The sequence below is a fragment of the Paramisgurnus dabryanus genome, chromosome 10 (assembly GCF_030506205.2).
Source record: "Paramisgurnus dabryanus chromosome 10, PD_genome_1.1, whole genome shotgun sequence".
Taxonomy (NCBI): domain Eukaryota; kingdom Metazoa; phylum Chordata; class Actinopteri; order Cypriniformes; family Cobitidae; genus Paramisgurnus; species Paramisgurnus dabryanus.
Window position 1 is genome coordinate 8,223,982 of NC_133346.1, and position 24,539 is coordinate 8,248,520.

Here is a 24,539-nt window from a genome sequence, read left to right on the forward strand (position 1 = left end):
ACTAAAAATGGTCCCTAGCTCTCACTGGGGCGGTACCTTTTAAAAACATCCTAATATGTTTTATTTAGGTACAGATACATATACATTTTGTACTGATGTGCATAATATGTACCTTTGTACCTACTAATATGTACCTTTGTGGAACTGAAATGCAAGCTTTCGTACCCCTAAGTACCTCTGAGGTACCAATAGGAACTCTTTAGGCACAAAGTGTACTTTTTTAAAGGGAACCGCACCAGTGACAGACAGCTAGCTTTTGACTGCTATTGCTTCATTATCCAGTCCAACTAATCTATTTAAAAAACTGAACCAAAGTTTTTTCTCTCTCTCTCTCTCTCTCTCTCTCTCTCTCTCTCTCTCTCTCTCTCTCTCTCTCCTGCTGCATATGTTTCTCTGTACTCACTTGGTGTGAAATTGATCAATTTTGCCTCAGTAAGAGTTTTCTCTTTAATCAACAGTAATTGTATGTTTTTCAGCTCACATGGTAGTGTTTGTGTGTGAATCTTTATATAAGTTGGTTTTAATTGAAATTAAATGAACAGTTAGTGCCTTCATGAGTTCAGTTCCCTCCTCCCATTCGTGAAGCCGGTAATTGAGAATATTTCAGAGCCGGTTTAACCATTTGACAGTAAGAGTCTGTGTGCATGCGCTTCCATCCACAGGCCCTCAAAATGTGTGCGCGCGTGTGTATGCATGAAACATGAGTGTGTGTAAGTGCGTATTTGCGCCAAAATATTTTCAGCCGCTGTCATGGTAGCTGACAAGGAAACAAGTAAGAAGAGAGACAGGAAGTGAGCAAAGCAATGACAGAGCTTGAGTTGATTTTAATGGCCTGCCCGCTGTCTGAGTGAAGATTATACCGATGACAGAGCCAAAGGACAGAAAAGAGAAAGAAAGCAGGACAAGAAAAATACGAGACTGGTGTGCTGGGGAGAGAACGAGTGGGAGAGATGGACAGAGAAAGAGACGGAAAGCTTAGAAGATTATGGGAAAGAAAGACAGGGATGCCAGTAAAGGGATGATCATCTATCAGGCTAAAAGTCATTAATGCGGCTATATGTCTATATGTGAACATTCGCTTGCATCAATGCATGTGCTTTGAAATCAGCTTTAAAGCGATAGTTCACATAAAAATTTTGGCAAACTGTTTATTTTTTGTATCTCCAAAGACCAAAGGTTCAGTTTTTCAGGCCACTATTGTCCATATAATAAAAGTATATGGGGATTGATTCTTTACAAACAGATAGAAAGAATGATGGAAATGCCTGAACAATGTGCCTTCTTTCACTCATTTTTATGCCTATAGATTCCAAAACAAACAAGGCCAGTAATTCAAGTACTCGAACTTCGGATCGCTTCAGTCTGCCAAGTGCTGATCTGCTTTGTGCAGATCCCAACAGTGTCAGTATATTCCCGACTTGACGTGAAATCTCTGCTCATTAAGACTTTTACCAATACTCCACCAGCTCCTTCAAAATTACGCTTCACTACATCATTTTGACTCTGATGCACTGAATGACATTATTGAATTCACGTTTGGAAAATTTTGTAGCATGGCACAACATTGAAAAGATGAAAAACGCGCCAGAAATGTAAATCTGCTCGCTAATAAGGACAGTTAAAGAAAGCACAGGGCCCGGTTCCCCGATAATGCTCACTCTTAGCACGCTAAGAAGACTCGAAAAGATATATCTTACCAAAGTTGTTTATGTTCCTAAGTGTGTTCCCCGAAGTGTCCCTTAGGAAGCTTCTTAACACGCTGCCTCTAAGTTCGACGTAACAATTGCGCCCAAGTATAATTGTGCATTCCTATAAACAAGTGTTTTATCAACCAGAGGGCGGGGTCCACGGGGGGCCTCAACAGATTGACAAGGGGGTCTTAAAGGGACACTCCACTTGTTTTTGAAAATAGGCTCATTTTCCAGCTCCCCTAAAGTTAAACATTTTGATTTTTACTGCTTTGGAATCCATTCAGCTGATCTCCAGGTCTGGTGGTACCACTTTTAGCATAGCTTAGCACAATCCATTGAATCAGATTAGACCATTAGCATCGCGCTCAAAAATGACCAAAGCGTTTCATTTTTTTCCTATTTAACACTTGACTCTGTAATTCTATTGTGTACTAAGACCGACAGAAAATTAGAAGTTGTGATTTTCTAGGCCGATTTGGCTAGGACCTATACTTTCTGTCATTCTGGCGTAATAATCAAGGACTTTGCTGCCGTAACATGGCTGCAGGAGGCGCAATGATATTACGCAGTGCCCGAAACTAGTCCCCTGCTTTAAAAGTTACCACGGGGACTATTTTCGGGCACTGCGTAATATTGTTGCGCCTGCTGCAGCATTGTTACGCATATTTTCAAAAAAAGTGAAGTGTCCCTTTAAGATGACTCAAAATTATTTAAATAAGGGATTGAAATACAATAAAATAACCCAAATCAATATAGTTCTTATTTTTGTAATAAATGTACATCTGTCTAGTCATCCCAACCTCGAACTAAAACATTGATGGAGTGAGTGGGGGGCCTTCAAATACTGTTTTGGGCAATAGGGGGGCCTTGAAATGAAGGTTGAGAACCAATGCTGAATTAACATATGCAAATAAAACCTTCATTTTGTTTTGCATAAAAGAAAAATGTATCACTTTGACCCATACAATGCATTGTTGGCTATTGCTACAAATATACCCGTATGACAGGTTTCTGGTTTAGGGTCATAAATGGCCCTGATGTTCCCACAACCACATAAACATGCTCTTTAATTTCAACTCAGCACTCTTAGAGATGGATGTTCAGTTACTTAAAAAACATTAGCTTTAAAAAACAATAGATAAACAGTACCCTTCCAAAACATCACAACCTTTGACAGCCACAATTACATACTGGCATGATATGACATGGTTTTTATAGTAAAGCAATTTTTATTACTTTTTGTTTCCTGAAATCGTCTTATAATGCTAGTCAAAGTTTCATGCACCACATTTTACACAACAATTTAGTTAAAACGTATAGTTTGATTTAAGATAAAGGCGTCAGCAAAATAAACTGAAATGTAAGCAGGTTTTGTCTACTGCATTTTAACGGTTTACGATGTAAAATACCTCTATAATGATTGCAGGGCCACTGCCTGAAATGAAAAGTACGTTACAAAGCTTTTTCGGTCCATTTGTACAAATAACCACAAATGCATAGATTTATTCATTGTGTCCCATTGTGTTCTAGATCGGCGTGTTCTGGATCATTTTCTTTGAGAACATCTTTCACACCTCAATCTTAAAAGTCATTACAGCAAACTGTGAGACCATTAGCTCTGAGTAAACACTGTATATATAAGTTGCTTTTAAACATGAACATCTCTCTCTTGCCACAAGCCATATTTTACATTGTGCTCACAGTCCAATTACAAACGATGTGAAATAGTTTGCCCTGAAACTGTCATTTATCAGCTTACAACACACACTTTCTCCCTCTCTTTTCGCTACACTGACCCTAATATCAGAAAGGAAAAAGATAGTGTTGAATGATGGAGTGATTTTAGGGTTGAAGGTTTCAAATGTCAGTTTGTCATCATTTCAAAAAACTCAGGATAGGAGATATTTGGGTGGCGGGGCTTTCATGCCATTATGACTGACAGCGGTGTCTGTGCGTGTGTGTGCTCGTGCTTCATATGTGTGTTTGCATGTGTGACTGTCTTTTTTAATTGAGCGAACTGAAGTTTTTCAGGATGTGATATGCGTGTTTTGGCGACGCAGAGCAGCGTTTGAGGGTTTGACGCTAATCTTCAGTGATGTGCCGTAGCTTGATGTAGAGAGAGACAGCCTTGCGGAGAGCATGAGAGAAGAAGGATGAATAAAATAACTAGACTAATGTTATCACGCAATCTGTGGCCTCAAGAACCTGCTTAGTAAAGTTTGAACTGTCGAACATTTGTAACCAAAGATCATTCAGGTCAGCTTTCAAGCCATAAAATATATTTATATTTATTGACAGTTTGAGGGATTACTTTAGTGTTGGCTCATCTGGCCATCCATGTAGAGATGCACTGAACAGCAGATCAGGGTTATTTGGTTTTATGGCAATTTTATGTATAAGCAAACATGTGGTTATTTTTGTTTCAAGGTTTGTACGTACGTAAGTTTTGTCTTAGCAGGTCACAGATCTCAGGAACGCTGCCAGTACGTAGGTTTATGCGACCAAATAACTCGTTTGTAATCGCTCAATCGAATTCAAAAGCCTTTTATGTAAACACTCTAAATCAGTATTCGTAATGAAAGTGTAGTCCGATCTGTGATCCGTTTATCAGGAGAAAAGTGAGCATGTAAATGCGTGAATCGTAATATTTTCTCAATCAGATGCAAAAACTGTTTCCACAAGATGATTTTTTTTCTGTGGGCGTAAAGATCGAAGGATTTCGTTGATAAGTTATTGGTATTTATGCTGCGTTCCAGGCAACCTGTAACCCGTAACTCACGACTTCAAAACTATGACTCACGACTGTGAACTGGGAGTACATCGATCTAGTTCGAGTTCACGGGTGGGAAGTCACGGGTTTAACTGCCTTTCCAGTACACTTTAACCGGTAGAAGGTTGTAAAAACACGAGTTACAGGCTGCCTGGAACGCATAGGGTCGTGAGTCGTGGTTTTGAAGTCGTAACTCACGAGTTTAAAAACCTGCCTGGAACGCAGCATTAGTCTATGAAAAGTCTTTGGAATGCTTTTGGGATAGTTTTAAATGTCTATCGGGCTGGTTCTGATATACAGATCTGGCAACCATGGCTGTGCGCTTGCGCATACGTTTGGTTCGGATTATATTGAATGTACACATAAACAAACATTTTAATCAGATTGCAATGACTGTCGTAACCAGCAATCGATTAAATTCAGTCGGATTCATAAAATTTTGTGCATGTTAACATAGCCATTGTGTCCTCTGGTGAGGAAACAAATCTGTTGAGGGTGAAATATGTGACCCTTCCTTTGAAAACCCAGCTAAAGTCATTTTTGGTGATTTGTTTTCTACATAAAAACATCCTACATATTGGTTTGTGAAAAATCCCCTTGGTATCTTTAAAGGGGCCATGGCATGAAAATCTGACTTTTTCCATGTTCAAGTGCTATAATTGGGTTCCCAGTGCTTCTATCAACCTAGAAAATGTGAAAAAGATCAACTCAGTAACTTAGTTTTGGTAAACCATTCTCTGCAAGCACATGAAAAAAATAGGTTGAAAATTAAAATTTGGCTCTCCTTATGATGTCATAAGGGGATCTTATTATAATAATACCACCTCTTAATATGCATTATCCAACCATGGCACAGCCATTTAGTTCAGAGAGAAAGAGAGAGAGAAAAAAATAATTGACAGCACAACTGAGTTTGAATTGCAACAAACCACCATCATTGTAAACACCCAAAATGGCACATTTTTGCTGGCACCTACACGTACAAAGTGGCAATTTTAACATGCTATAATGAATTATCTATATGGTATTTTGAGCTAAAACTTTATATATTTGCTCTGGGGAAAAACAAATATTTATTTGACATCTTAAAAAATTATTGTGACATGTCCCCTTTAATATTGGCCGAGTCAAATATTGAAATTAAAGCAACACTATGTAGTTTTTTTACCTTTAAATAATTTCTCTAAAATTATTTCAGTGATAGAACAACTTTTAACTGGACAAATTGTAATGTTGCTGCAACCTGAGCAGCCTCCTAGCTGCTACAAGCACACTCTGAAAGTGGCGGTGGAGGGTAGGAAACACAGCCCCGCCCCTCCCCCTGCCTGCAGAAGAGTGTCTGATACCAGGCACTGTTGCGCTTTTCAACCACATGGGGGAGCTGTAAGTCATTTTTACATGGAAACTACATAGTGTTGCTTTAAAGTAGAATCAATGATTAAAATCGAATTTTGATGCTTCTCCTCTCACTTAGATTATGAGACTTTAGTCTGGACATGATCGTAAAAGTATTAGCATCAGTTTATGTTGATATATTATATAACTGAACATTTGTGTAGTTTATCTGAGATGTCAGATATAATCCGGGAGACAGTCCGTGAAGTGTTGTTTTCAGATATTTCATTCTGTTTCCTAGACAGCTTTTGTAAACTGATTAAACTATTGCGATAGTGATGAAAGATCCTCTCAATGTTAATGTCTTTGTGTTACTGATAAAATGTTAATTTTCTACCTAAAATGTTTGCCTTCATTATCAAACCATTTGTCATTGACATTTCTCATTGACTAGATGTCTTTATCTCTTGATGTCTCCCTCCCTCCTGCTGCCTGTTTTTCATCATCTCTTTTCAAATTATGTTTTTTGTTTTTCCATCTCAAGGCTACACACACTCAATAAAGAGATAAGGATGTAGAAATTAGCTGATATTACAACAACCCCTTGCCAATTTAGAAACTTTCTATAATATGAATTCAGTTGTTAAAGTTAGGTAAGAGTTTACTTTAGCTGGTCACAGTCAATTCACCTGAGCGATCAAAGAAAACCTCTCTGAGTATTTCACCTGTCTACAACAGAGGCAGCACACAGACCTGAGATCAGATTAGCGTGAAACGATAAGGCACCAGGTTCTCTTTTTTTAAGGCTAAATCACTCTTCACTCCCGCAGGGCTTGAAGACTTCCTTGATAAGTGCCTCGCTTTACTAGTAAGGCAAATGTTGCTGTTTGTGTGGGAGGCGATATCGAATCGCTGATGCAAGTTTTACCATTTAAAGTGCACCTGCTGTTTTTCCAACACAGCTTCAACATGCCCCACAAAAAATGCTACTGCAAAGTCTCACCAATAACTATTTTGTAACCAAAACTAGTTTTTTCATATATATATTTGTGACGCTTGCCTGTGTAAGACTTATTGTCGTGATGCAACAGTGCACTGTGATTGCAAGTAAGCAACAACCCAGAACAGAATCCCAATTTTGCATTGCATAAAGAAGTCTAATGTGGCGTTCACACCAGACGCGGAAGAGGCGACAAGCACGAGTGATTTACAAGTCAATGCAAAGATGTGAATAGGCATCCTGTGGTGCGCTACGCACAAATGGCACCGCGCAAATTGAGCATTGCCGCGGGAAACGCGCGAGTTGAAAAATCTGAACTTTGGCAGATGTCTGTGCCATCTTAACCAATCAGGAGCTTGCTCTATTAGTGAGGTGATTACAGGGACCGAAGAAGCCCCTCCCATGACGCAAATTTCCCAGTGAATGTCTCGAATGACTAGAATTTCACGCACGGCTTTCACTCGCGGATTAAGAGAGTAAACTCAAAATGTTCAAGCGTCCAACTTCGTGCGAACAGTGCGTTTTTGCTGCCTATACCGCGTCTGGTGTGAACGCACAGTGATAGCCGCCCAAACACAGCCCAGATGTCTAGGCTAAAACTAATTTGTGTAAATAAATAAATGAAACCAAACACCTTGTAATCGCTGTTGACTTTGCTTACATTATGGAATATCATACACCTCGCAAGTTATTTCGGAAAAAACGACATGTAACCAAATTCATATGTATGTTGGCTGGAAGTGGGTTAAACATAACTGCTTCTATAGCTACACTAGACCACGAAATAACGGCTATTGCTTGCTGTGTTAAATATGCATCAAATGCAAGTTTATCGTTGTGTTTTTAAAAAATTTCAGCAGATTTGGCATGACTGTCACTCACAAATTTCTTTACATCACCCACCCCTTACATATTTGTTTATTAAATCTAATTTCATCACGCGTTTATGCACCAATACAAGCGAGTACTCTGAATAATATAACACATTGTATAATTTCTTATTTATACCACAGAATTCCACAGATGTCTCTTCCAAACGGAAAACGTGGGAAAAAGTCTGGAGAATCCATCTGGGCTTACTTGCATAGCCTTCTGTTATTAAAGCATTTTTTCTCATTACGATGCAGTAATGACTCATTTTGTGCTTAATAATGATAGCAGGTATTATGATGCCCTTGGTTTGTGTTACCCACATGCACTCTCTCTCTCTCTCTCTTTCCCCCTGTTTCTGTTTTTCTCTCACATTGACCGACACCACAGGACTGAGGGGCAAGTGACATTTACGGTTGGGTTGCCGGCAGCTGCTGGGCACATGCTTACATCACCTGTAATGGGCATTTCAAGGTGGCATTCTTTTAAGCTAACTTATCGGCTAAAGAAACGATAGACAAGCAAAGAAAACGAAACAATATACAGGTGTGCTGAATGTTGCAACGTATAGACTTATAGGTATGCTGCAGGAGCATTGGCTCTTCATGCACCGTTTGATCTGCTGCTGTTTAACAGAATGGATGTTGTGAAAAAGTAAATTCATGTTTGGTGGAGCTGAAAGAAAGTTGCTAGAATTCTCTCGGTACCCCTGCAATTTATTCACATCTTGTTTTTAGTAGACACTTTCTTACCAAAGCAATTTTCAGTATTGCCCATTACCGGAATGGGTATCTTATCGAGTAAACATTGCATGCTAAAGTAGGCATCAACCTACACATGGTGCGTAATGGCCCCATTAAACATGCACTATTAAACGTTGTTCAAATTTGTTTTTATATTTACATTAGCCAGTGTCAATTTACAGTATGAGTGTTCCTGGAGCTCATTTGGTAAAGCATTGCATTAGCAGCATAAGGGTTACAAGTTCAATTCCATGAGAACACACATGCCGATAAAATGTATAGCTTGAATGCACTGTAATGAATTTTGGATAAAAGCATCTGCTAAATGCATACATGCAAAATTTTACTCTGCAAAGCACTGTTCTATTCTTCAAACAAAATTTTGCCCATCTTTTAAGACCAGACCTCCACCCTGTATGTGCGCTTGCTTCAGAAGCACTGCTGGAAAAGACTCAGTACTGGAACGTGTGCTGGCTCGCGATGTAATCTCGACTGAACTGCATCAGGGGAGATTAATCTAAGAAAGCATTTCTGAGACCTCTGCCGCAGATCTGCGGATCTGCCACGCACGTACATAATGAACCAGCGGGAAAAACGCCACCACAAACTCGCAACCCACACTGGTGGTCAGAGCAAACCTCACTCGCCCACTGAGATATAAATGAGAAAGTGAAGAAAAAGAGATGGTGGCGATAGACAACAAGCAGAATAAAGAATTGATAAAACAGTGTCTGATGCATGATCTCAGCGGGGTCAGTCTCCCTTTTTTCAAATTGTAGCTAAAATGAACGGATAACAATTAGGGTTAACATTTCCATGTTACCCAAGATGCAATTCTCTAGATGTATTGCACACAGAGGTGAATGCATAAACATTTCAGTGTTTCATTTGTAAGCCTGAAGTATTCAGGATTGAATTGCATTGGAATGTGATAACAGTAATTAAAGTTGAATAAGAAATGAACATCTGCTGAGCGACAGCCTTACATAAATGTGCTGTGGCATTGTTAAGAAATGGTATCAGAGTAGTATACACTGTTTACCAAACACAACTTCATTATGTTGAGAAGCATGGATGAAGGTCACACAGCCTCCCTTTGATGTTTGTTATGATGTGTATAAAGCAGTGTTGGATGCTGAACATGGCAGTACATACTACGCTTGTGTATGTGTGTGTGTGTTTGGATATTAATAGCTTTCTCTTTCCCGTGCTGTTTTTCCCCGTGGCCCGTGGTGTGCTTTTCATGTTATTAACTGTTGAGAGTGTCTGCGCCATATCTCAGTCCCACCAGCTAATGAAGATGGATAGCAGAGCTCAGTTATTTTTAAATATCACTGAGTGAGTGTGTGTGAGTATATTCAATGTCCTACAGGTGTAAATGCTAAACGTATGGAGAGCCCAAGGGTCCCAATTTATAAATGCAGGAGGGAGTTAAAAACTGTGTGTGTGCACAAGATGTAATGAAATGCATGTTTACTTTGAATTTGTTTGGTCAGGTGGTTAATTCTCTCTCTATAAACGTTCTCTTAGATCACGCTGCTTACTGTCCATGAAAAAAGTGATATACAGTACTGCTTTCTAGATAATGTCTGGGTATAGGATGTATAGAATCTTTAGCCCTTATCATACCAAGGTTTCAGGAAGCGTCTGTATCAGGCTGTATGGAACGAAAGAAGAACCATTTTTGGTTCCTCTAAGAACCATACAGTCAAAGGTTTTTTAAAGAACATTTTCTATATTTCCTTTATCTGAAGGACCTTTTTCCGGATGTTAACTCTTTTCTCGCCATTAAAGAGTTAACTCGTCAATTAAGAGAAAGGGCTTCCCTGCCAATGACGTATTTCTGGCAATCCATAATACTGCTATTAAACCCCAACTTATTAAATAACGCAACTTATAAAACCTGGAAAAATATAGCCTTAGGGCAAACTGCTGTATGCCGGTGAATGTTTTGAGGATCGCTCTGAATCTGATCTCTATCAAAAGGCCTTCAAAAAATGAAATTATCTCAGCTTTTTGCTCAACATTTGGTGTTTTTGAAGTAACCTACCCATATTTGAGAGGTGATAAAAAGAGAAATAATGAAAGTAGGATAAAACAGTTTGAAGCAGGGGGTCTGTTCTTTTATTTGATATATTGTATGTTTATATATTTAAAGAACATTTTCTGGAAGGCATTGAACTTTTGTGAAAATCATGAAAAATGCTGGCACTGGCTGGCAACTTTTTTTAAAACTCTGGCAAGGAAAGAGTTAAAGAGATAGTTCACCCAAAAATGTATATTCTGTTATAAACCTGCATACATTTTTTTGTTCTGATGAACACAAAGGAAGATATTTTGAGAAATGTTTGTAACCAAACCGTTCGTTGACCCCATTCACTTCCATAGAAGGAAAAAAATTATATGTAAGTAAATGGGATCCACAAATGTTTTGGTTACAAACATTTCTCAAAATATCATCAGAACAAAGAAATGTATACAGGTTTACAACTACAAGAGGGTGAGTAAATGATAACAGAATTTTCTTTTTTGGGTGAACTATCCCTTTAAAGGTCCTTTATGGATCCATTCAGCCAAAAAATGGGTCTTCTATGATATTGTAATGCTCCTTTATTTTTAAGAGTGTACATTTATCTTGAAAGGTTCTTTGGAGAACCAAAAATAGTTCCTCTGTGGCACTGCTATAAAACCTTAATTTTTTTAAGTGCGTTTTGAAAATATTTTATAATTAGGGTGCTCAAATCCCAACAGTAAGACTATAAACAACAATTAATGGAGATGTTTTAGCAACACTAATACAGTTTATTTCTATGAACTCTTTCACACCAAATCTGAAATTTCGCACTGCAGTGATTTTTAATTTATATTCTTTCATGTCATTTAGTCATAGGTGTTAAAGAGGCTTTTCACACTGATGTGACACATCTGTTAGTCGTGCACACCAAACAATGTCACTTCCTCTACCTCCAGAATGTTTTATTATGACTTTGCTATAATCATGCCATAGGTAATTATAAGGTCATTGTATGGAGAACAGTGAGCTACGGTATGTCCTCAAGCACATTCAGACACTCAATATTTAATAATGATAAATACACTCAATACACCCTAAATGATTATTAGGAACACCTGTTCAATTTCTCATTAATGCAATTAACTAATCAACCAATCACATGGCAGTTGCTTCAATGCATTTAGGGGTGTGGTTCTCCTGAACTCCAAACTGAATGTCAGAATGAGAAAGAAAGGTGATTTAAGCAATTTTGAGCGTGGCATGGTCGTTGGTGCCAGACGGGCCGGTCTGAGTATTTCACAATCTGCTCATTTACTGGGATTTTCACGCACAACCATTTCTAGGGTTTATAAAGAATGGTGTGAAAAGGGAAAAACATCCAGTATGTAGCAGTCCTGTGGGCGAAAATGCCTTGTTGATGCTAGAGGTCAGAGGAGAATGGGCCGACTGATTTAAGCTTATGGAAGAGCAACTTCGACTGAAATAACCACTCGTTACAACCGAGGTATGCAGCAAAGCATTTGTGAAGTCACAACACGCACAACCTTGAGGATGATGGGCTACAACAGCAGAAGACCCCACCAGGTACCATTTATCTCCACTACAAATAGGAAAAAGAGGCTAGAATTGGACAGTTGAAGACTGGTTGCCTGGTCTGATGAGTCTCGATTTCTGTTGAGACATTATGATGGTAGAGTTAGAATTTGGCGTAAACAGAATGAGAACATGGATCCATCATGCCTTGTTACCACTGTGCAGGCTGGTGGTGGTGGTGTAATGGTGTGGGGGATGTTTTTTTTGGCACACTTTAGGCCTCTTCATGCCAATTGGGCATCATTTAAATGCCACGGACTACCTGAGCATTGTTTCTGACCATGTCCATCCCTTTATGACCACCATGTTCCCATCCTCTGATGGCTACCTCCAGCAGGATAATGCACAATGTCACAAAGCTCAAATCATTTCAAATTGGTTTCTTGAGCATGACAATGAGTTCACTGTACTAAAATGGCCCCCACAGTCACCAGATTTCAATCCAATAGAGCATCTTTGGGATGTGGTGGAACTTCATGCCCTGGATGTGCATCCCACAATTCTCCATCAACTGCAAGATGCTACCCTATCAATATGGGCCAACATTTCTAAAGAATGCTTTTAGCACCTTGTTGAATCAATGCCACGTAGAATTAAGGCAGTTCTGAAGGCGAAAGGGGGTCAAACACAGTATTAGTATGGTGTTCCTAATAATCCTTTAGGTGAGTGTATAAGGATGTGATGCACAAACATAAGACTGAATAGAAGAGTTTGTGATCGCTACGTGATGAGTTTAAATATGTGACCATGTCTGTGAAATCCAGGCTAAAGTCCCATAATCTAATCATGAGATCAGAAGCATGAAAGTTTGACTGATTTCAAACTTGACATGACCTTACTCAGACAATAATAAAGATGTCAAGGTTATATTTTCACAAAATGTTTTTGACATAACGCAAGATGATTTATGTAGAAAACGCATCAAAAACTTTAGCTGAGTTTTGACAGACTGGGTCGCATATGACAAAACTTTAATACAGAATATATGCATAGTAAAAGACACATAGTCAAGTCAGATCACTCACTGTGCATCTCATATTATGGCAGGCTTTTCTGCTACGTGTCTTCATCACTCTCATTTGTTGTAGCGGGTGTGAGTTTTGTACATGTCTCCTAAGGCTTCTGGCATCCACGTGGGTGGGATGTCTGCAACCATTATCCACATCGTCACGGCCCCCACAGCCCACTTTCAATATTCAACCGCGGGATTTAGCGTAGGGAACTGGCTGATAGGATTGTGTCCAGAGTCCGTATGCCAGGCCAAGAGATTTCTGCCTCATTTCCCTCCCTTGTGTGTATGCGAGTGTGTGTTTTAAAGATCAGGGCTTTCACAAAAACTTTATCAGCTCCCGCACTGCTTGTGTTTGTCTTGGCCGTTGGTGAGTGTGGGTGAGTTGTATTGGCAGTACACAAGTTGTCCTATTTATTTTAAACCACACACATACTGTACATTTTAATTTAGTTTCAATAGTCAACCATTGCACACAAAAACATATTTCTCAGAAGTTTCCCCTTCATAGCTTTTCCAGGAAGTCAATTCTCAGTATTACCTTTGTTTCAAATGTTTTTAATAATATCAAGGGAAATAGAAATAAATAAGGTTGTTACTGATGTAGGTATACTGTAGAGGTATAAAATGAATGTTGTATTTATAATTCATGGTACCAGATTAGGTGATTCATCCTGTATTTAGTATTTGAAAACAAGCTGGCATTATTTATCTTTACCGTTGTCTGCCCTCTGCCCACCAGGGTTAAGAACGACTCATGTGTTTTGACTCTTGTAAGCCATCTGCATTATATAGATTTTTCCCTTGATGCACTAAAAACACACTGATGGGTTGTACTAGTCACCGCTCATAACCTGTCCCCTCCGGCAAAGTGTACACTTTTTCTGCATCGTTCCTGCCTGCTCCGTCATGCATGCTAGCAGATTATTAGATTGTCATCGCCACAGTTTATTAGCATGTGAAAGGTCATCGCGATGTCATGCGCTAATTTCTGCATACGCTAAGTAGTTGATTGATCAGTCAATAAACACTTGTAACCGCGTGGATGTGACAGGCACGCATGCAGATATCTGTAAATTCCTGACCTCGTCCACACATAAATAAAGTCAAACGGCTCGCTTATTCGATCCCGGGTTCTGTCATATATTCTTATCAGCAGAACCAGCCACGCTGTGAGGGCTGGGTGCGATTGAGATATATAGAGGTCTTAAAATAGCCCTTAAAGATGACAGTGTTGATAGAGCTGAACGCAAGATAAGCATGTGACTTCATGTTGATCGATGGCAGGGAAATAAAGTGTAATCATAACAGAGAATGTGACAAGCGCTGCAGCGCTTTATTGTGTTCGAGCGGGTTTCCACCGAGAGTGCATGGCTTACTCTCTGTAATATCCTTTCTTTATATCTCTCTTTTAATTTCTTTGCCATCTTTGCCACTTCCATCTGGTTTGTTGAACACAATCCAGACTTTGCTGGCATCTTGGTCCTCTCAGGTAATCGAATCGTGTGGGATTTTAATTCATTGTGGACTAACAAATTACACACACATGCTTAGACCACAGCACTACCTCAAAGGAACCTGGGTCATACAGTATCTAGAGACGACAATATCATAATTTTCTTTAGAAAATGTAATTTTGTGTTCATGTTGTCACAGCAGTGGCCGTCAAACTGTAATCAGCTTCAGGATTTGAGCCTCCATGGGGTATTTTGTTAGTATTTGCATCAAACAGTTAATGAAATGATCAAGGAGTGACCTAAGAATCAAATAAATCAAAGGCAGAATAGAAGAAAGACCCCCAACCACGCCAAAACATTTTAAGCATTACTGATGGCCAGCTGTTATAGATGGTCACGATTTTCTCTGCTTTGGTCGATTCCATGCCCAGCATTTAATATCCTTTTGTTTTCTGTGCAATACCGTGTTTACACCTGAAGGATTAAAGGATTCCTGTGGACCACAGGTTATCACATTCCTGACTGCAATGCGTTCTCGGGGGCTTTACGCTGTCTTTTACACAAATCAGGCAGTTTTAGTCACCTAAAGTCGGGCTTTGTCAATTTTCTGTATTTAACAGAGGTCAGCTCAAAGACTGAACGCTTGATCAATCTAACCAATCATAGCTTCATTAGGGAGCTTGTTTAAATTGAATGCTTCACAGTAACAGGCCAATGGGAGCACCTAAAAGACAAGCATTTAATCTGAGAACTACGACAGTTTAGCACCACTTAACACAACGGTGGGTTTCGACATTAGGCATGTTCATTATCTGTATTGACAAACTGTGAAGTTGATTTACTCATATTGTGTAAGAAATATTCAGGTCCTTGAAATCCTTGAAAGTTTGTGAATCTGGGGCGAGAAAGTCAAGGCCCTGGGAAGTTTTTGAAAATATACATACATAGATACAGGTCATTGAAGGTGCTTGAATCTATTTTATGCAAGAAGCATTTTGGAAAAAAATCCATATTATTCCCTGTGTAGTGTAGGATAATATTATAAATTTTTTAGCCTTTTAAGCATGCATGCTAAACTGTTCGCTTTAAATGCTTATATCGTATACAAATGTTGATTCATACTAAAATGCTTTTTTGCATAGTTGTGTTTGACACATGAAGACGTCTCATGTGTTATGTATGTAACTGTTGTTCCCTGAGAAGGGAAAGAGACGCTGAGTCTCTCTTGCCTACTTCCTGCGTCCCTGTAACGCCATCTTTGGCAATATTTCAGATAGCGATATACTTTCTCTTTGTCGTTAAGCCTCACCATTGGTTGAATTTGATATACACATTCAGACACACTTACCCCTGGAGGCGTCCCCAAAATGTCACTGCAGTGACGCAGCGCAAGTTCCATCTAAAAGGGAACTGTAACAATGTATCTTAAAAGGTAACTCGGTGTAACCTTGCTCTTACTTGTCCACATATTTAGTCATTGAATTTGAGGGTATTGGACCTGGAAAGTCCTTGAAAGGTCCATGAATTTGAAGTTAACTAAGGTGTGGGAACCCTGAATATTTGTATTCCTATAAAAAAAACACTGTGGTGGTTTGCTGGTCTTAGATAGTTTTCTTAGATTTTGTGATTAACTCTTTTCTTATTTCAAAGATTGAAATGAATGTGAAATCAAACTTCATCCTAAAATTAGATTGAGACTTTAGCGTGGATTTCACAGGCAGGGTCACATACAGTATCAGTAAAGATTAAAGAGATGTCATTTATGACCATACAAAAAGGCGTTCAAATATATGTTTCCCCATGACTTAATCATCTGAGTGAAACTACATGAATAAATTCACAATGTCATGTATATGTCTATAATGTCAATATATTCCGTTTTATATCTTGCCAAAGGGTATTTTCAGCTCATCATTTTTCAGATGCCCCCTGTGTGACCTCACACACCAAAACCTGTTACACTGAGAGAGAGAGAGAGAGAGAGAGAGAGAGAGTGAGAGAGAGAGAGAGAGAGAGAGAGAGAGAGAGAGAGAGAGAGAGAGAGTGAGAGGGACAATCAAGCTCTGTTATAAAGGAGGGCTCTCTCAAAGCTTTCCAAGTCACACGAAGACACTCTTAGTCGTAATAAAAATTTAATAAAACACATTTTATCTCTCACTATAGGCTTTTGCCATTTTTTTAATGCAAGCATCTTCCATCGATGTCTTTTTCTATCTTTTCTCCACTGAAAATGTATCTCACGAGTGATTTTTCCATCATGGCTCTGTAGAGTAGATGATGGATCCACATGCAGAATACATAATGGGTCCATACTGTATATTCATACACAGATGGGCGGCTCAAATCCGCACGAGTGAGACCAGAGACATTGTAAGGAGAGGAAATGGCCACTTGAATGCGTTTAAAATGGTCATAAGAGCCAATTGTTTTTTTGGTTGTATACAGATGCATTACGATGCTCAACTTGACCAGGTAGGAATATTAGTGCTGCTATATAGTTAATAAATCTAAAAAATAAAGTTGTTTAACCCCATGGTTGGGTCAAATGTGGAAATTTTTAGTTAAATTAACCCAGCGGTTGGGTTTGGCTGTATTTTACCCTACCACAAGTCACCTGTTTGTTGAAGAACGCATGTGTGCATTTACCTAACCAGGCTAACAAATACAATTTCTTGCATGATTTAAGGAAAAAATCCCAATTAATAATAGCGTTCCTTATTCCTTATTTAAAATATGGTTTTTGACTGTATGGATGACACAGCAGTGTAAAATAGCTCAACTATGACAGCCGAGTAAACCGCAGCAAATACTGTGGTGGGGAAGTAAAGCTGGGCCTCAGTGATTTTACTGAACATATGCTGAATAATTATCCCTTATCTGAACCCACAAAATCCCAGAGGTCTTAATCTCCATCCCGGAGGCGCTTAATCTGAAACCAGATATTATTTGTGACCCTCGACCTCAATTGTATCACGCCCGCATATCCAAATCGGACATATTTCTGCCAGTTCAGCGACCGAGAGAGATTGAGATGCTCTTTTAAAAGCTGGTGACACCTCATTTTGTCATGTAACCTTATAGTTGTCAATCCCAAAATGCATTGCATTTAGCGGCGTGAACAAAATATAGAATGTTTATTATAAAATCTTTAGTATAAATATGTTAACTATAAGGATATCGTTAAACTAGTGTGCACCAAAACCTGGCAAAATTCCCATTCATAGGATACGGATTAAAAATGTATAGTCTGCCACTTTTGCCATTATGGATCAATGATTTTTATCACATTCTGCACCTTTTAAAATGGGGAGGAAACAGTATTTTAACGTTTCCGGTTTTCGGTTCAACCCTAAAATTGACGTTTCTGAACTGGTTAGAACAAAAAAATTAAGTTCCCGAACCGGTTAATAACTTTTCATGTCAGCTGTGGGGCATACAAATAAGTAGGCTTATCATTAGGACATTAAACTTAATTTACAAGTCTCTATCTTGTCATCAAACATTACAAAAGGCAACATTATGTAAGCGGCATAACTGTAATTCTGACATGCCTACATTTGTTGAGTCCACTTAAACACACGCACACACACAGATGGAGGACGAATTCCAAACGGCGCTCAATTCGGGAAGAAGATGCAGCATAAACAGTTGCTCCACATAAAGTGAAAATTACGTTTTTTTTTCAGTATTTTCAAATGTATTTTAATGGACTACAGTATGAGACTCAGTAATGCAACTCTCTCTCAAGTTTATACATCAAGAGTTTGATCTTTCAAGGGCATAGGGATAATCGTTTGATTGGAGTTAGACCGGACACATTCAACCACACGTGCGTCTGTGCGTAAAGAAAATTGCTCACTTTAGAGCCTTTTTGCAGTTAAATTGTTTAAAATCACTTAATTGTTAACATTTGCAAGCCTTTGAAACACATGCAAATGATTGACTTTCACTCTATTTCAATTAGCATATTAATCCGCGAATCGCATGTGAGCCGAACCGTGGGTCGTGATCTGTACGGATCATGGATCAACTGCGATCCGTTACACCACTAATTAGTATTAAAACAAACATCTTGGGCCCTATCTTGCACCCAGCGCAATTGACTTTGTCAGTGACGCATGTATCATTCGTATTTTGCACCGGCGCACAGCGGGTTTTTCCCTCCACAGACGCACGTCGGCAAACTAGGGAATGAACTTGGGCGGTTCAGCGAAAAAAAATAGGCATGTTCCGGCGCAAACCATCCCTGATGCTATTTTGCAGTTTCAAAAAACAATTGCGCCACTGACCAGAAAAAAAAAGTTTAAAGTCAGTGGCGCGTTGTTCATTATGCTATTTTAAGGGCGCATGCTTGACCATAATGTATAGCGTGCACAACGCGCATACACTTTGCATCTAATCTACACAGATGCAACAGTTATTTTTGCAAATCATAAATTGTTACACTTAAAAATATTAATACACGAGATAAGGGGAATCATAGTGGTGAGCATTGTGGTGATAGTTTTTATTTATTGTGTGGCTGCGTTAAAAAATTCTCATGCAAATAACGATTAAAATATTTTCATAAGTTTGTTGTGTGGCTGTATTACGTTTATTTTATGTAAATAATAATTAAAATGTTTTCATAAGAAACCTTAATGTATATGAACTTGATTTGTAAGAGTACTTTGGGGTTGGACCTTGCTTGCGTTTCTTGGGTCCGATTTCAAAACCCCAAAACCCTTTCAGCGGTGAGGGTGGACGCAGATCCACCTCCCGTTACACGGCGTGCCCGATTTATGCTGGCAAGCTTGTAATTCCCCCGTCTCCTGACATCATTGTAGCGCTTGGCGCAACGATGGTGATGCCAGCTGATGAGACAACTGTGGCTATTTCCTCTCACGCCTGTTTAACCTACGCTGATTTGGGCGGGTTTCTCCTATCCCCATACAAAACAACTTCTCTGTCTTTGACTGCTCTTACAAGAACGTGGGTCTCCTCGGCTGTGAACCGCTCCTGGCGTACGCCTGGTAAATCCGTCATAATAATAGCAACCAGTCATGGAACTTGCGCCCTTGCGTTTAAAGGGAATGTTGGATAGCGTTCTGATTGGTTTATTTGACGTTACGCCCAAACCACACCTATGAATAATGAACCTACTTCAGACCAACCCCTTATTGATTTGCGCCCGGTGCAAGAGTTATTTCTCACGCCGGGAAAATAGCAACAGCGCCCAAGATCCGCCCACAAACTCACTTGCTCGTTGCGCTTCGCACTTGCATTTCAGATCGTTAAAATAGGGCCCCTTGAGATACTTGGTAGCCTAAAATATTTACCTCTTATGATTGGGAATTAGAGACTTGGGTTTGAGTAGGCTACTTGCTGGTGGCAAGCTTCAAATTCCTCCAATGAGTCAACGACGACCGGAAGTGAACTTCACCAAGTCATATTATACAGAATCTTGTCAAAGAACGAAAAAAATAACGGTATTAACCGGTTACCATTATTTTAGATAAACGTTTCTATTCTGGAACATATATTCTTTGAAAGTTTCTGGTTTAGTTTCTGTTCCATGCAAAACATAAAACGTTTCTGGTTTTCGTTCCGTGAACCGGCTCAAAGCCTTGGTTCTCCCTGTGTCAGCATGGGTTTACTCCGGGTACTCCAATTTCATGAAAACATGCAAGTTACAGTAGGTGAATTGGAGATATCAAATTGCCCCTCCCCAACCTGTGTATGGATTAATTGTGTTGATCAACTTGTGTATAAATTAACTAGTTCTCGTCATAAATAAAGCAATAGATGCTGGAATTGCATGAAAAATAAATGGGGAGGAGCCACTTTAAATGCCTCGCCCTAAAGGGCGACTTATAGTCGTGCGTAGGTCCTACGGCGTAGCAGCGACGGCGTAGGTTCCGCGTCGGTTTTCATTTATACTTGTGCGTCGCCGTCCGCGTCGACGTGCAAACACACGCAAAACCGCTGGTTGGCAGTAATCACGCGTGTAACCACAGTAGCAGCAGAAGTCGTCACAGAAGAAGAAGCTAAGCAAGTAAACCCACAAACGAAGAAGAAATAGCAACTTGTTGTGTATAATTTGAGAAGACCAGCAATGATGGATGTAAATAAACAGCGACTTATGTTTCAGTTTGAGTTAAATCACTCCTCAACTTGGCTCATCTTTGTTTTCACCGTCTCAAACGGAAATACCTATGACGCACTTTTTTTACCTGACGGGAGGGGTTCTGGTGGACCAATCACAGCCCTTACGGTCCGCGTAGAGCCGACGCGCTGTTAGAAATTTTGTGAGGTGCGCGTCAGGCTACGCACAGGCTTCGGATAGCCTACGCCGTAGCTACGCTGTAGGACCTACGCACGACTATAAATCGCCCTTAACTTCCCGTTTCAGTGGAAATTACGTCAAATCAAACAAACTGCACATTTTATGGCACTTCAGTGGATCTTTGATACTGATTATTTTTTAGAATTCATTATTTTAATTGAAATCTTTAGGTAAAATTATCAGGGCAATTTCCGAAATGTATGACCTGTCACCTCACCTCTACTAAAATTGACTGAGCTCTATCTCTCTATTATCTTGTAGTTTGTTGACATTAAGCGGTTCGGCTCCAGTCACTACGTCTTGCAAAGCAAGAATTCTTTCCCACAAGCACTGCTAAGAGTTCCTTAGGTGCTGGTTATGTAATACCTCACTCTGTAAACACATATGGACTAGAAATGTCTCTCTCTCTCTCTCTCTCTCTCTCTCTCTCTCTCTCTCTCTCTCTCTCTCTCTCTCTCTCTCTCTCTCTCTCTTGCTCGATCGCTTACTATCTTTCTCTCCATCTATATCTACTCTAGATATCAAGCTTTAGAAACAGCAGTGAGCATTGGCAGAAAACACCCTGGCGACTGGTGGAGAATTCAGCCAATCACAGCACAGGCTGTTTGTGAGCATAAGGCAGGCAGCAACCAATCAGCAGGTAATGCTTGCCAAAAGATGCCAAAGGCTTGAACATTGAAGCTCAGGGGCAGATCTGTATCTGATGCAGATCAATAAAGCCAAGCGAGACCTCATCAGGGAATAAGTTAGTCACCTTTATAAAAAAAGTCTAAAACTTTGAGTTTTTAAGTCTTAAAATACCTCATGTCTCATGAGGAAAGGATCTCTTCTTTTATTCTATTTAGAGCTTTGTGTTGTGATTCCTGTGCATTTCTAACTTTACTCCAAACAGATCTCTGTCTCTATGTTTTAATATATTTCTATGATGGTTCCCTGATCTGAGAACAGCTTATCATTACCAAATGGAAAATTTTGTGAAAAATAGCTCGTTTTTCCCAATTCTGGTTCCTCTAAATATTTTGTTTTGTGTGTCTTGTGATGAAACATGTATGACAACTTTCACAAAAAAAAAACAATAAGATTTAAAGTTATCGAGGTGTCGCCATATTTTAATTATAAAAAAAAGTTTGTTTACATTTAAATTTTATTAAATAAACTCAAAAAGTCAATTGTTTACTTTCACAAATGTTATGCAATGATGACACAATATTTTTTTGTAAACTGAAGCATACTTGGTCAGTGTTCATTTAGATTTTCCCCGAGGGAAAGACAAAATGTCCATCCGCCTTAAATTATGGTTCAGGATATCAGCAGTGGGACAAACATTTCTCATCACTCTGCAATCTTGTTTTGCGTGCATGCTCGCGCATGTGCACGTGTTGGTGCGCACGCCGTGCTAATCAAAACTGTTCTGTTTTGATGTGCAAATTCTCTGTGGTGTTCCGCATGAATGGGCTTCTGAAATCAATTCCCACCCTTGATTGTTACCTGCCTCGTTTTATTTATGTAATTTTCTCTCTCTTTCTCTCTCTCCCCTTCATGTCTGATGAAAAACTCCCAACAATTTCTGCTTGACATTTACAAAGGATTGCATTCACCCAAGCCTGGCCCAAATAGCACCATCTGCGGGCACGTCTGTTCCTCTCGCAGGTTAGTAGTTAATTTACGCCGATTTGTCTTGATTTAGCGTTCAGGATTGGGTAAAAATGAGCGTGACGGTGCGTTTATGGAGTGGCATGAATCATTGGCAGAAGTCTGACAGCATTTGCCAATTTGGTCCAATTTGCATTCGACAAGCATATAAAGCAACCAAATCAAATGTTACACTTTTTTTTCTTTTTCATCTCTACATAAGGAATCTTCCTGGTTACTCAGGCATTGTGTGTGTCTTTATTTGTGCAGGGTTTTTTCCAAATGTTATGCCTTCTCCGGCTATCGACAGGTTATTTGTTGTTGTACTCTGTGGATTGTCATGTGTAACTGTAGTTGCGGCATTACTCCACTGACTTAGGTGCTAACAAAACTTTCTCGCTAGAAAATGAAAACGGGATAAAAAGTGAAAATATTAATGTAAATAATACATTTGGGCTCCAGACACTTTCTTGGTCGGCATTTTATTTTTTCAAACTTGATCCCTTCATTCTCTGCGCCTGCCCATGCATAGAATTGTAGTACAAAACATTAAAGGTATCTCAAGAGACAGGAAGTAAACCAAACTATTTGATTCGGACGTGCCTTGATGCCACAGAGACTTCAGATGCAGTCATCTTAGAAACTATATTAGCTATATTTTGTGGATGTTGTGCATGTGAATCATTGCAGACACCAGATTATTACAGTATAGTTTTCTGCATGAAACTTTAAAATCGCAGTCGCATTCGTGTTGTCACACAACTTGACCAGTAATGACCCGAAAATGAATTTTTCTTTTAAACTGATTTGTTTTAATGAACGGTTGAAATAATTCAGTCACCAACTGTGCGTCTCAAATCAGCTATTTCCATACTACAGTATATAGTAGGCGAAAAACTGTAGGCGAGGTGAGTAGTATGTCCGAATTTTATTCCCACGGTACACATGCATGTGTGCATCAGGATAGCACCACCTCCAGCTCATTTTGAGCCAGGAAAAACCCTGGTGTGTGTGCCGGCACAGCTGAAGGAGTTGTATATCACGGATGGCCGATTCAGTAATCACAAAGCTCACAGACACTTGCTGTCTATCTCCCACACAAAAAAGTGAGCAAGAGAGAGAGAGAGAGAGAGAGAGAGAGAGAGAGAGAGAGAGAGAGAGAGAGAGAGAAAAGCAGAGTTAGAAACAAATAGAGACACAAAACAAGGGAGAGAATGGAGATTGTTTTATGGTACAGGCCAGTAAGGAGGAGTCAGGAGTTTCCAAAGCATTTGACATAGAAAGTTAAACCCCAGGCTACTTGGCACATACAGTGTGAGCTTACCTGTCTGATGTATTTTTCATGATGTATCTGAAATATGTTGTTATCAAAAGTGACATACAGTGCGTTTATAATACACAATGATGTACACTTGGTGTTGCTAAGACCGTGCCCCGTTGGGAATATCTCTTTATTTACTGTATGAGGTTACAGTATTGTATTGCAACTCATCTACTATCATCGTCCCAAATTTTTGCTTTAGATTCTGTCCTTCTCTTTTCTGCGATTTCAAGCGCTTTGCATTTTATTCAATATTTCCAAGTTGTTTGTTTAAATTACAAACTTTTATACACACTCTTTTTCCTAGCCGTCTAAAAGTAATGTCTAACTTTCTGCTCAAAACGTTTAATCCTTGTTGGCATGTCTTTAAACAAGTCAATAGCTGCCACTAGCCTTAATGATGATTCGCATTTCAGTACTTTTATATAATGGCAGGCTTTAAAGCACACATTAGTGGTTCCTTCCTGTCAACTAAAATGACCTAGTATGACAAATATAAATGACACACAAAAGCGACTGGACTTTCCATTTCCAAACCCAAGACATCTAAACTGCGACGTCAACTTTGAGCTGGCAAGAACAATGAAACAGCTGCCAACTCTCCACACGCTTTTACCGACCACTCCTCGCTAATGGATTAAAAGAAAGCTTTCACCGTCATCCTACCAAAGTGAACACTGTTCAGTTACAAGACAGACGACCTGCTGTGGGCTCCTAAAGTAAAAAGTCTGAAAATGTGGGGTTTTTGTCATTTAATCCTAAAAACAAGTAGAAAGTTT

General features: G+C 39.3%; 1 protein-coding gene across 2 annotated transcripts in view; it reads right to left on the bottom strand.

The window, feature by feature from the left end:
* Positions 1 to 24,539, bottom strand: part of rtn4rl1a (reticulon 4 receptor-like 1a) — a 108,105-nt gene that overhangs the window by 29,016 nt on the left and 54,550 nt on the right. The window contains exon 1 of one of the 2 annotated variants that reach the window (XM_065260553.2): positions 13,042 to 13,244. The exons of the other annotated variant lie outside the window; for it this stretch is intronic. Coding sequence (XP_065116625.1) covers positions 13,042 to 13,048 — 7 coding nt within the window. The 5' untranslated portion in view covers positions 13,049 to 13,244. Of the gene's footprint in view, positions 1 to 13,041; positions 13,245 to 24,539 lie in introns of those variants that run through there. 2 annotated transcript variants of the gene reach the window in all.